This window comes from Mus pahari, chromosome 7 (genome assembly GCF_900095145.1).
Source record: "Mus pahari chromosome 7, PAHARI_EIJ_v1.1, whole genome shotgun sequence".
Taxonomy (NCBI): domain Eukaryota; kingdom Metazoa; phylum Chordata; class Mammalia; order Rodentia; family Muridae; genus Mus; species Mus pahari.
Genome location: NC_034596.1, coordinates 72733509 through 72748083, shown reverse-complemented (window position 1 = coordinate 72748083; position 14575 = coordinate 72733509). Strand labels below are relative to the sequence as shown.

The following is a 14575-nucleotide window of genomic DNA, read 5'->3' as shown; positions in this document are numbered from 1 at the left end:
GAAGCCAGTTACTAGTATTAGACGGACCGATTCTTCTCTTAGTTAAAATATGATTACTCTATCAGAAGCTGAAAAAAGTAGAACTAAAGTAGAAAACAAATTTTAAAAACTATAAACCCATTTTACCATATTTCTACTACAAAGCTTGTAACTATATAATCTAGTGACACAAAATTCCAGAAACTTCACAAAATTCCTTTTTAAAATTTATTTTTTTGTTATCAAAGAGAATGTCCAGAAACATTGAGTACTAAAGAATTTGTTCATGGCATTGTTTTACAAAACTTCCTAATGGAGAGTGAATATTTCACTTTATTTTATTGATGTATCCTTCATTTATTAATGATGAGGTGGATAAACTGAACTGATGAAATTACTTAAAAAAAGAAATCCAGACAACCATATAAAGGAAAAACATCCATTCTCATTCTGAATCTGTTGACTGGAGTGAATTCAGTGGCCACACCACCACCAGCTTCCCCAGAGAAGGGAGCTGTTCACATCTTCTTGGTAAGTCACAGAGGTCTCTCAGATATAGGCACCATGTTTTAAGTCTCACACAAAATGTCTGTGTCACTTAAATTACACAATGTGGCAGTGTTTGTTCAATGGGGACATAATATTTAAAGGGGCAAAATAGAAAATAATCCATTTGCATGTTATGTGTGAGTACATTATTGTACTGTGCATGGGCTTGAGGGCACCGCAGCCCTTCATAAAGAGGCATTCCACCAGTGCAGCATCTGAGGGTTCCCGCTTGCTCTTGGTGTGGAGCGTGTCTGTCAATGAACCACGTGTTAGTCCAGGTCTTCTGCTTGGCCGAGATGGTCTGAACTGAGTTCTGTTGTTAATCTCTTCTACTTCATCTTTATTTTTCAGCTTCAGGATATGTGGGATACTTGACTGTTTCTATCTTCTCTCGGACTTTGTAGGAGGGATATAAGCCTGTTTTTCCAAGTTTTCTGTTGATACCTTTAGAATAACCATCCCAATGGTTTCCAGCTACACCAATGATATCTCCAGGTTCCATTGGAATTTCCTCTTCAGTTCGAGGTTTGTGAGGATAAACAGCAATCTGATTGTGCGCATTTTGGCCTCCAAAATAGTAGATGTCATCTAAAGAATGGAAGTTTGCAGAGGCATCAGGATGCAGGGTTTGCATGATTTCATAAGCAACCCGACAGACCTTGGAAAAGAGGAGAAAACAAGTATGTTGGTACACAGTGAAAATAACCCACTGCACAGCAATCTTTAATCAATGATGGGTTCCAGGGCTGAGAGGGCTGAGAAAATAGTTATTTTTCATTTCTGGATACACACACACACACACACACACACATACACACACACAGAGAGAGAGAGAGAGAGAGAGAGAGAGAGAGAGAGAGACAGAGACAGAGAGAGACAGAGAGAGACAGAGAGAGACAGAGAGACAGAGGCAGAGAGACAGAGACAGACAGACAGACAGACAGACAGACAGACAGACAGGGGAGGGAAGAGATGGGGAGTTATAAATATATATTATTATGTAATTAAAGAATACAAATCAATTAATTTTTAATAAATATTATGAAGAGCTACAAGGTCTTCCAAGCTGGGAACTAGTGACACAAAACTGAGTAAGATAAAGTTTTTATTTGAAGAATTTCAGATAAATTGGGATTAGCACCTCCAGTAACACAAAGGTTGTTCTCGCCCCTTCGCCCACTCTTTTTTCTTTTTAAGTTAAATTAATACTTAATTTTTGGGTGACTTAGCTGAGACTCCTGGCAGTGGTGATATGGAACCTGAAATGGCCACTTCTTGTAGCCAGGTAGACCCCACACCAGAAGAAGGATAAGGATGCTAACCCACCCATCCACAAAACTTTTGACTCAAAATGTGTCCTGTCTTCTGAGAGGCTCCACCCAGCAGCTGACTGAAACAGATACGGAGACCCACGGCCAAACACTGTACGGACCCCAGAAGTCTTATGAAAGAGTTGAGGGAAGGATTGAGGAACCTGGAATGGACAGGAACACCACAGGAAGACCAACAGAGTCAACTATTGTGGTCCCTTGGCTCCTCTCAGAGACTGAACCACTAACCAAAAAGCATACATGGATAGGACCTAGGGCCCCTGCACATGTAAAGCAGATATGCAGCTTGGTCTTCATGCATGTCTTTCAACAATTGGAGCAGGGGCCATCCCGAAATCTATTGTGCACCTGTGGATCTCATTCTCTTAACTGGGCTGCCTTGACTAGATTCAGTGGGAGAGGATGTGCCTAATCCTGCAGACACTTGATGTGTGTGTGTGTGTGTGTGTGGGGGGGGGGATACTCAGGGGGAGGCTCCATCCTCTCAGAGGAGAAGGGGAGGGCCAGGGGAGGACAGTGTGATGGGGAGATAGGGGGAAGTGACCTGGATGTAAAGTGAATAAATTAATTAATGGGAAAAAAGACTTAATTTTTATTTCTATTTATGCACATGTGCACATGTCTCTTTATGTGCATGTGCAGATGCTTATAGAAGCCAGAATGCTGTCAGATTTCCTGAAGTTGGAGTTATATAGGAGGTTGTGAGCTGCCATACAGAGAGTGAACTCTGGTTCTCTACAAGCACAGGAAGTGCTAAACAGCTGAGCCATCTCTCTAGTTCCCTTTATCCACTTTTAACCATAGTGTTTTCTTAGAAACTCTTCTTAGAGATTTATATATTTACTGATGATCAATGAGCAAGTTTAAATGTATCAGCTATTCCTAAGGAGCTCTAAAGTGTGCAGTGTACTGATACAAGCTCGGCAGGTCTTTAAGGAAGATGTATCTACCCAATTAGCATTGTTTTAAGAGGACTTAAAAGTTTCTTCTGTTAAAGAATACCCTCTCTAGCAGGTAAAATCCCATACCCCAAACTTCACTTCCTGAATTTAATATGCTTGGTGATAAAGCTAAGCTATAGCTACAAAAGGATAACACTCTGGCAACTAATAGATTCACTAGGAAGTAAAACAGGTTTCAGATCACTTCCTGAGTTAGGTGATAACAGGAGAGAATGATCATTTGCCTTGAACACTTTTCTTCTTTATATTCTGACTGAGAACTCAATTCAGGTCAAATTTCTCCACAGCTCTAGTTTAGTTATCTCGTTTAATGAATTTTCATTGTCCTTATGCCAACATTTTGCATCTACTTAAAAATGAAACTACTATTAATAGCTGTTAATCTGCTAATGGTACTTTAGAATGGCCCAGCAGATGTTTCTAAACCAAGACATCTGTGGAGATCAAGAACTGAATGAAGATGTTCTTTTTCTCTCTCAGTGATGCTGGGCCTTGTGCAAAGGGAAGCCCTCTACTCTGAGCTTATTCTGACCTTTCCCCCCAGGAATTAAAAAACAAAGTGATTATTCCAACTACTGTCAAAAACAACAACAACAACAACAACAACAACAACAACAACAACCCAAAAACCAAGACAGTGATTTTTTTCTTTTTCTTTTCTTTTCTTTTCTTTTCTTTTCTTTTCTTTTCTTTTCTTTTCTTTTCTTTTCTTTCTTTCTTTCTTTCTTTCTTTCTTTCTTTCTTTCTTTCTTTCTTTCTTTTTTGAGATAGAGCTTGTGTAGCTCAGGCTGGCCTCATTTATGTAGCTAAGGATGATCTTGGACGCATCTCCCTGCTTCCTTCCTTCTTTCCTTTTTTTTTTTTTGAGACAGGGTTTCTCTGTGTAGTTCTGGATGTCCTACAACTCCTTCTGTAGATCAGCCTCCTAGAGAGGCCACCTGCCTCTGCCTCCCACGTGCTGGGATTAAAGGTAAGCACCACCATCTCCTGGCCCTATTTCTATTTGTAATGCTGGAATTAGGCATGTGCTATCATCTCAGCTTGTTTTCAAGTTAACACTGTCAACAAACTAAGTTAATCTTGGGGCTACCATGATATAGTTAGGATCAATGGTAGAAACGAAAATTGTAATAAAATAAGAATAAAAACAATTTAGAACTTTTAAACTTCAAATTCAGCCAAAAGTCTACACAGAATCAAAATTAACTTGGAATTCTGGAAAGAAGAATTATCAATGACAGACCAAATACACAGTGGTGTTCTCATAAGATGACATCCTCAAAACTCTGTAAACATCTTAGCTCACTGCATGTCACATTCTGACAATGACAAAAATCTTTAATGACACACTTCTCAGAATGTATCTTCAGTGTTGAATAGCAAAGCTCCACTAACAGCAAACTAAGTAACGTGGACGAGGCTAATATTTGCTGCGCTGTTGTTGTCAAATACTGATGTGAGGTGTTATTTGAGATAATCTTCTCAGTATCCCATAATATTCCATTATTTATCTTACAGACGCCAAAGGGAACCAAAAGCACTTGCCCTGTTACACTTAGTAACTGGTAGATTCGAGTTTGAGCCCAGGCAGCCCACATATACTTGCGACTATCATACATATTCTTTTGATATAACATATCTTACAAATCTTATACTGTGTATTCATTCTGTTGTATCAGAAAGACACAACCTAAGAGCTAAGGCAGCCCAGGGCAACCCAAGTCTTCTCTTCAAGGTTCCTCCTCCCACTCTCCAGCATTTTTTAGCCAGAAACACAAGACTTGGGTTATTCTCAGGACGACTGCAATATGGTTCTTTCTCTTCACCTTTAAAAGCACTGCTCTCATAAGAACAACACTGGAATATAGGCCTTGCTTTCTTTTTGTGAAAATATTAGTTTATTTATTGGTATAGTAGTTGTTATTTGTTAGCCTTTGTGAGTACATCTGTATTTTCCTAAACCAAAGGAATAAATAATGATAAATTTCAGATATCAAGTTAGGCCAATATGAGACAGATTTCTGAACAAATATGAATTTGGTACCTCCAATCACCCGGTGTGGCGCTTTACAGTAATGGCCACAAGGGCAGCAGCTGAGCTTAATGAGTGCGGCGGGCGGGCCAGGCAGTCTCACAGCAGCCCCACCTACAGACTCCTCTCACTTCACATCAAACCTTTAAGAACTGTTTTCATCCATCTTACAGATGAAGAAACTAAGCCACAGGAAAATTTTGTAGCTTTATTTTTAAAACACAAAAGCAGATAGCAAATACTATAGCCACAATTAGCATTCTTTCTGGTTCTAGAGGATGTGCTTCAGAGCACATATGAAACTGTTTTTGGATAAGCAACTGGAACTATAGGTGCCACCTAGGAGGTGTTCAGTAATTATATGTTAAATAAGTGGTGCTCCAGTAATGGATGTTCAAGCCCGTGAGTGATATTTAAAAGTTAAGGTCTATACACAACATTTTGAATAAATAATGGTTGTTTATCTCCATCCTGGAGCAATTTACGGCTAAGGGCTAGGAGGCTCATTATAGTGTTGATGTTTGCATTCAATTACATTAGGCCTCCTCTGGACTTTACAAATTCAAATCATGTAGTAGGTAATGAAGGCTTGCAGCAGATGGCAATATTCAACTCAGAGTTGGTTCCTGTGTATGACTGAAAGGGGGAGTGTATAGTTTGCAAACACAGCATAGCTGTATACAGAATGTTTTATTTCGTTCTGTGACAATACTTCATCACTTTCTAGCATATTATTAAGCATACAGTGATGATTAAGAGCAAAAGCGCCTGCTAAGAGATATAACACAGGTATGACGGTTTTAAGGTAAGCATCCATTAATTAGAATATAACCCTTAGAAATATCACTCTGAGTAGATGGGCTTCCAACCTTTCTTACAGTAGATGGGACCTTGTTTCTGTCAAATTATAGAGTTAGTCAGAGGCTCTCCTAGTATGAGGATTTGAAAGCTCTTCTCAGTTTAGTGGGTGATGCTGGGAGATCTGTGCACTTTTCCTTTACATTACTTAGTTTTTCTATACCATGAGAGAATAGAACCAGTTTTGGCTGCACTGTATGAATGTCCAAACAAAGGCAATACAAGTTGCACAGTGTAGCATCCAGCACCAAAGGTGAGTGGTACCCAGGCTGACTCAAGACAGACTTCTTGTCCTCTATGCTGGCAAGTAGGCACAGGCGTCCCATCTTTTATCCCGTGCTTTCCTCTTTGCTACTCTCAGAAGGCACTCACTACTGCTTCCCAAATTACATCTCAATGCAAATTCTTACTAGGAAAAGTTAATTTTGTCCTCTGGGCTTTCCAAAATCTGACTGAAAGTGTATAATGTAGCCAGTTGTGTTTGTGTAGATTTGGAATTAAAGAATGTCATGAGACTGTTTTTAATAAATGTTACAAAGGGAGGTACCACAGAGGAAAAACTACTCAAATTATTGAGCAATGCTGCTCACTAAACAAAGTAAACTTCAACAGCAATAGGTCTTTTTATTTTTAAGATTTACTAAGTTTATTTTTAAAATCACAAAAGATTTCTTACAAAAGAGCATTAGATTTTATGTGTTTGGGTGTTTGCCTACATGCATATCTGTGCAACACCTGTGTGCTTGGTGTTGTGGAGGCCAGAGGAAGGCACTAGATCTCTTGGAACTGGAGTTACAGATGTTTGTAAGCCACTATGTGGGTGCTGGGAATGAAACTTGAGTCCTCTCTCCAGTCCTAATGTTAAGGTCTTGATGCATCTACAATTGCTTTGGTAAGCCAGAATAGTAAAAACTGATTCTACAACTTGATAAATAAGATTTTTCAGAAAATCTTTTTGATATTTCATTTATCTACCAATGAGCTACTCTCATTTCTTCAATTATAATTTATTTGCTGGTTGTATATGGGATGGATCCCCAGGTGGGGCAGTCTCGGGATGGTCATTCCTTCAGTCTCTGCTCCACACTTTGTCTCTGTAACTCCTTCCATGGGTTTATTGTTCCCTATTCTAAGAAGGATCGAAGTATACACACTTTGGTCTTCCTTCTTCTTGAGTTTCATGTGTTTTGTGAATTGTATCTTGGGTATTCCAAGCTTCTGGACTAATATCCACTTATCAATGAGTGCATATCATGTTGTGGATGCCAACAAGAGCTTGCTGACAGGAACCTGATATAGCTGCCTCCTGAGAGGCTCTGCCAGTGCCTGATAAATACAGAAGTGGATGCTAACAACCACCCATTGGACAGAGCACAGGGTCCCCAATGAAGGAGCTAGAGAAAGGACTCAAGAAGCTGAAGGGGTTTGCAGGCCCATAGGAGGAACAACAATGTGAACTAACCAGTAACCCCAGAGCTCCCTGGGACTAAACCACCAACCAAAGAAAACACATAGTGGAACTCATGGCTCTCGCTGCATATGTATCAGAGAATGGCCTAGTCGGTCATCAATGGGAGGAGAGGCCCTTGGTCCTGTGAAGGTTCTATGTCCCAGCAGAGAGGAATGCCAGGACCAGGAAGCAGGGGGAGGGGGAGGGGATAGGGGGTTTTCGGAGGAGAAACCAGGAAAGGGGATAACATTTGAAATGTAAATGAAGAAAATATCTAATAAAAATTAAGAAAAAATATTTTATTTGCTTCCATAAGTAATTTGCTAATTATTATTTGCAAATAAGAATGTAAGTGATCAAGTAGATTGTTTGTGAATGGTGTTCTCCTCTAACAAATAATAGGATGATTGTTTGGTGGAACTGTTTAGAATGTGACCGAAAGCTTTTGCTAACTCACTTGATAATCTTGGAAAATGCTAATATTGACTCTTTTATAATAACTATCGAATATTCTTCTTACTATTTGAACAATTTAGGGCACACTTGGCTTTGTGAAATAATCCTGAAGAAAGCATATGGAAAAGTAAGTGTACACTGTAACAGAAGTAGGGAAGAGAGTTCTATTTCTGGTTTGTAAAAACTTTTTATTTAAGAGAGAGATAATTCCCCAAATCTTTCTTTTTAATCCAATATAAAATCTAGAAACACCAGAAGCTGATGTTTCAGAGGGGTAGAAAATGTATCTAAAACCTTAGAAGAATATGGATTACGATGCCACGTCATAGGCTGGGAAAATAGCTTAGAGGTAGAGTGTTTGCTCACCAACATGCCTGAGGCCCTGCGTTCAACCCCTAGCATGTCAAACCAGAACAAAAGTAACCCAAAAGGCTGCCAGGACACTCGTGAGTCAGTGTGCCTAGGATTTACTTGCACTGACCTCAGGACCACTCCTGAGCACGTGTTCTTCTAAAATGAAGAACTTACGTCTGAGAAGTCACCAGCCTGGATGGGTTTTGTCTTCTTGATATAAACCTAGATATATCCGGGAAGAAGAAATCTTAACTAAGATTAACTGCCTCTTTTTTTTTTTTTTCTTTTTTCCCCAAGACAGGGTTTCTCTGTGTAGTCCTGGCTTTACTGGAATTCACTCTGTAGACCAGGCTGGCCTCGAACTTAGAAATCTGCCTGNTGAACTAACCAGTAACCCCAGAGCTCCCTGGGACTAAACCACCAACCAAAGAAAACACATAGTGGAACTCATGGCTCTCGCTGCATATGTATCAGAGAATGGCCTAGTCGGTCATCAATGGGAGGAGAGGCCCTTGGTCCTGTGAAGGTTCTATGTCCCAGCAGAGAGGAATGCCAGGACCAGGAAGCAGGGGGAGGGGGAGGGGATAGGGGGTTTTCGGAGGAGAAACCAGGAAAGGGGATAACATTTGAAATGTAAATGAAGAAAATATCTAATAAAAATTAAGAAAAAATATTTTATTTGCTTCCATAAGTAATTTGCTAATTATTATTTGCAAATAAGAATGTAAGTGATCAAGTAGATTGTTTGTGAATGGTGTTCTCCTCTAACAAATAATAGGATGATTGTTTGGTGGAACTGTTTAGAATGTGACCGAAAGCTTTTGCTAACTCACTTGATAATCTTGGAAAATGCTAATATTGACTCTTTTATAATAACTATCGAATATTCTTCTTACTATTTGAACAATTTAGGGCACACTTGGCTTTGTGAAATAATCCTGAAGAAAGCATATGGAAAAGTAAGTGTACACTGTAACAGAAGTAGGGAAGAGAGTTCTATTTCTGGTTTGTAAAAACTTTTTATTTAAGAGAGAGATAATTCCCCAAATCTTTCTTTTTAATCCAATATAAAATCTAGAAACACCAGAAGCTGATGTTTCAGAGGGGTAGAAAATGTATCTAAAACCTTAGAAGAATATGGATTACGATGCCACGTCATAGGCTGGGAAAATAGCTTAGAGGTAGAGTGTTTGCTCACCAACATGCCTGAGGCCCTGCGTTCAACCCCTAGCATGTCAAACCAGAACAAAAGTAACCCAAAAGGCTGCCAGGACACTCGTGAGTCAGTGTGCCTAGGATTTACTTGCACTGACCTCAGGACCACTCCTGAGCACGTGTTCTTCTAAAATGAAGAACTTACGTCTGAGAAGTCACCAGCCTGGATGGGTTTTGTCTTCTTGATATAAACCTAGATATATCCGGGAAGAAGAAATCTTAACTAAGATTAACTGCCTCTTTTTTTTTTTTTTCTTTTTTCCCCAAGACAGGGTTTCTCTGTGTAGTCCTGGCTTTACTGGAATTCACTCTGTAGACCAGGCTGGCCTCGAACTTAGAAATCTGCCTGCTTTTGCCTCCCAAGTGCTGGGATTAAAAGTGTGCGCCACCACTGACCAACGATTAACTGCCTCTTAAGACTGGCATGTAGGCAAGTCTGCAGGGCATTATCCAGCCCACCAGAGGCATTGCTACCCCTATGCAAGTGAATGGCATAAGAATATGCTGTGTTTGTGTATATATAATATGTAGTTATATTTAGAGAAAAAAATTGGTCAGCCTTAAAAAAAAAAAAAAAAAAAAAGAAAGCAGGGGGAACAAGCCACAGGGAACACAGAAGTGAGCAGAACTTCTCCATGGCTTCTGCTTAAGTTTCTGCGTCCAGGTTCCTACCATGAATTCTCTCAAGGATGGCATGTGACTTGGAAGTGACATAAATTCTTTCTTTCCCAAGTTGTTTTTGGCCATGGTGTTTAATCACAGCAACAGAAAATTTAACTTAGACAATCACATTATAAGGCAATATTCTTTTTCAATAAGCTAAATAAAATGGAACCCATGTGGTTCACTGGTATTAATATGCTGAACTTAACCAATTATTTGTCCCTGTGAAGAACTGTTGTGCCTGTCCCCACAGTGACTCTGTGGGCCCTAAGCATTTCCCATGACCACAAGCAGAGGTAATGGAGTTCATGAATCACATGTTTCATGTTCCTTTTAAAATTTGAGGTTATATAGTTTGAAATGTAGCTATGTGAAAAATAGCTGCTAAAACCAACCCTGAAAACTCTCTAGAAGAGGCAATGATATTCAGATAACTATTAGCCTATTAGCAGCTAATGTGTTTAATACATTACTGTTGCTGAGTACTATTGTTGTTCCACATGATACAAGTATTTAGTTCTCACAAAAACTATGCACTAGGCAGCATCTTTGAAAGTAATATCTAATTGAATGGCAGACAAAGTGACAAATCAGAGAAAGATTTGACAAAATAGATATATTCAACTCTCACAAGGACAGAAAAGAAAAGAAAAAAAAGAGGCTACTGAAGAGAGAACAAAGCAGAGAGAAAATAGGGGAAAGAGGCAGTTTTACCAGGACAGTTATAGAGAATGTTGCAGAGAGAGAACAAGCTAGATGCAGGTAAAGACAGAATGAACAGGTGCTAGAAGATTAGAATATATTGCCAAAGTTAGTATGAGACCAAAAAGAGAAATCAGGAGAGGCTGAGAGAGAATATTGAATCAGTCAGCTTGGAGAGGAGTTTGAGTGAGAACAGCAGAGTTGAATCAGCCAGCCAGAGATCAGAAAGAACAAGAAAGGCTGAGCTTATTCAGCAGCAAGTCTCAGAGCCTGAAAACATTCTAGGCCTGGGAAATATTCTATGGAGGCTAGAAGCTTCCAGGACTAAGCCGAGGTTAGCACACAATCAATTGGCTTTGGAGACCACAGTTGCATCAGGAAAAAAAAAAAAAAGGTTACCTTTACAAAAACTTCTATTCTGAACCCTAATATAAATTTTTTGAGTTATTCAAGTCTACTTTGGGTTATAAAACATTGTTTGAGATTTTCTTTGGTATAGATGGTTAAAAGTCACTTTGTGTGAGACACAAATCTTGGCAATTGGGAGGCAGAAGCAGGCAGACCTCTAAGTCTAAGGACAGCCTGGTCTACAAAGAGAGTTTCAGGACAACCAGGGCTACACAGAAAAACCCTGTCTTGAAAGCAAACAAATTTACTTTGGGTGAATTTTATCAACAGTTTTTAGGAATGATTTGGAGATTAAAAAAAAAAAAATCTCACAACCGATCTCTCTGCTTCTCAGGAACCAAGGTCTGAATCCACTTACCTGATTGATATTACACACAAAACAAAAGCAAAGCACTGTGTCATTTTTCTTTGTCCTAGATAAAATTTTACTATCATGGAGTGATGGAGGTAATGATTTCTAGATCAAAATTAGAGTCATAAGACCAATTCTTTTTATTTTAGGTATAAATCTCTCACTGGAAAATACAGTAATTTTAAAATTAGAAATATTTATCATTTGATGTTTATGACTGTTTTGTTTGCACGTATGTAAGTGCACCACGTGTGTGCCTGGTGTCTGTCAGGAGTGGGTGATGGATCCCTGGAGCTAGAGTTACAAAAGGTTGTGAACCACCATGTGAGTGCTGGGAACAAACTTAAGTCCTCTGTAAGAGCAGCAAATGCTCTTAACTGCTGAGCCATCTCTGCAGCCTTATTTTATTTATCTCAAAAGCTGAGTATTTGCCCAACACTTGTACAAATAAATTAGCATTACTAACACAAGCTGAGGAAGTAAGAGAATGTACTTTTATCTGGTAGGGAATCACAGCCTATGCTATCGCTGGCTGCCCTCCATCTCAACACAGTAGATTATTCATGAGATGGCTAACTATCCCAATTCTGCCACCCACAGCCTTGAATTTAGGATCATTTGTGATCTGGACCAGGCCATCTTTAGAAAATCTTGACTGTTCAAAAATTCTGAAGCACATATTTAAAAGGAAAAAGAAAAATGATTACTTTTCATCCCTGAATGGCATAAAAGGATTCTTAAGACGGGCTAGAAGAAAACAAACACACTGGACATATCTCTATAAATGAGATCTGCATATTTTTATTTAATTTTAGAACCTATAATTAGAACAATGCTGCTCAATTGAGACAGCTTTGCTAGGGGCATTTGGCAATGCTGAGGGATAATTTTGTTTTTTACAACTTGTGTTGACAGTACTCCTGACTAAGAATGCTGCTAATACCCTAAATGCATAGTATAGTTCTTCATAACAAATATTATCTGCCAGCAGTGCCTAGATTAAAAAAAACCACTGGACTAGAGGAACAGGTCTAAAATTTAGGTTAATAGGGCAGGCAGTGACACATAAAAAGTGACTTTTAAAAAAATATTATATTTATGAATGAATACATGCATGTATATCCTGAGACTGAACTTTGAACTCAAGTCATCAGGTTTGGTGGCAAGTACATTTATCTACTGAGCTATCTTACTGGTCTGAAAATGGCTCTTTAAAAATATTTTCCTTTTATTTTTGAGATTATTATATAATTACATCATTTCTTTCTTCCCTTTCCTCTTCTTAGATCTCCCACATGCCCTTCTCCTTGCTCTATTTCAAATTCACAGCCTCTTTTTTCATTCATTTTTATCACATACATATGAGCGTGCGCGTGCGTGTGTGTATGTGTGTGTGTATTCCTAGTATAACCTGCTTAATCTGTATTAGCAGGTAGCTAGGTTCTCAAAAATAGGATTGAGGTCAAGTAGATATACATCTGACCCCCTGCAACGAGAAAGGAAACCATACTTTTTGAAGTCTGGGCCCTCATTTCAGTGAAATATCACCATTAGATGCCTTCATGGAAATTTGAAGGCTAAGGAGATTTTATGTTGAGATTAGAATCCCTTCTGTGTGACTCCTGATTTGTGTAGCTGTTTTTATATAGTGAGTTATATTCTTATTTCATGATGAAGAAAACTATAGCCTTTGCATGAATAAGCACCTTCTGAAAATCTTAGCAATAACCTACTGTGATAAGGTATACTGATGGCCATATTGTAAAAAAAAAAAATTCTTTATTCTTTCCAAAATGTACTTCCATGCAAACTGTTTTCTTTTATATATTTTCTTGACTATAATGTTCTCAGCATTTAAGCATACTTGTTTTCTACCTATTTGTAATTGTCCTCTAGTTGTATTTTGATTCTGAATAAGAGCCAAACCTATCTTCAAACTCCTTTTAAGTCCTCTAAGCACACAATATTACTTTGGGCATAGTCACTCAATGACTAGTTAAATAAGCTAACCAGTGCTAAGAGGGCAAATGGGAAAAGAATAAAATTCACAGTAGATACTGTAGTACCAGTATTCCATAGGGCACTGAAGACTGATTAGATACTCATAAACACACATACACATCAACCCATAGCCTACGTGCAATGATCAAGATCAAGGAGCTATTGTGATAGTGTAGTATTTACACTTTTAAAGTTCAATTATGTAGATTTAGCATAGACCTTTTTAATGTCACAAAAATGTAACAGAACTTGTAAAACACTTGCATTTATTGTCTTTACTATAGAGCTAGCAAGTGAGGCAAACCAACTGGAAACTTAAGTTTCACAGTAAAAGTGATGAGCTGAAATGGATGGAGTCTGGTTACATACTAGCTGTTGCAGAATCAGAAATGTACAAAGGAAACTCAATTACTTGATGTTTCTGTTAGATGCTATTAACAACCAAGTACTTTAAAGGACTTTACTAACTGACAATAGTGGAGATGTATTCAACCATTGCTGCAAACAACTAAATATTCAGTGTACTCAAACAACTTTTCTATGGGATCTCTTCACTATTTTACAAAATTTATTTTACTACTAAGCATAAAGGGAAATTATGCCTGAGTTATGTCATGCTAACACTTAAAACACAGACACACAAATAATTTTCCTTCTCAATTCAACAGTGAGTACTGGCCACTAAAACATACTACCACTTACCTGGGATGAAAAAGTACACACTAGGAAGTCAGCCTGTGAGAGAAAGTGTATATCCAGGATCACACCCCGAAGTGAATTTTCTGTGTACCGATTGTGTAGTCCAGCTGACCAAGAAATAGAGTTATCACTAATAAATTCATAATTGGAGTACCTGAAAAAAGAAAGAGATGTAATGACTAAACTGAGAGTATTCTATAGCCCAGTTCTTCTTTTTTATTTTTAAATTTATTTATTCACTTTACATCTCATTTACCGCCTCATTACCCCCTCACAAGCATTTCCCCCATTTCCTTCCCATTCTCCTTTGAGCGGGTGAGGTTCCCCCTGAGTATCCCCCAACCCTGGCACTTCAAGTCTTTATGAGACTAGGTGCATCCTCTCCTACTGAGGTCAGACAAGGCAGCCCAGGTAGAAAAACATGCTCCAGTTGTTCAGGACCCACATGAAGACCAAGCTGGGGAGGCCTAGGTCCAGCCTGTGTATGCTCTTTAGATGGTGGTTCAGGCTCTGAGAGCCCCAAAGGTCCAGGCTAGTTGACTCTGTTGGTCTTCCTGTGGAGTT

The 14575-nt window shown here is 38.7% G+C and overlaps 1 protein-coding gene across 5 annotated transcripts in view; it reads right to left on the bottom strand.

Annotated features, from left to right (window-relative positions):
* Positions 1-203: 203 nt before the first annotated feature.
* Positions 204-14575, bottom strand: part of Fut8 (fucosyltransferase 8) — a 290411-nt gene continuing 276039 nt past the window's right edge. For all 5 annotated transcript variants that reach the window (XM_029540852.1, XM_029540853.1, XM_021201869.2 and 2 more), the window contains exons 11-12: positions 14015-14165; positions 204-1186 (exon numbers count right to left, since the gene is read on the bottom strand). In XM_029540852.1, the coding sequence (XP_029396712.1) occupies positions 869-1186; positions 14015-14165 (469 nt within the window). In that variant the 3' untranslated portion in view covers positions 204-868. The remainder of the gene's footprint in view (positions 1187-14014; positions 14166-14575) is intronic.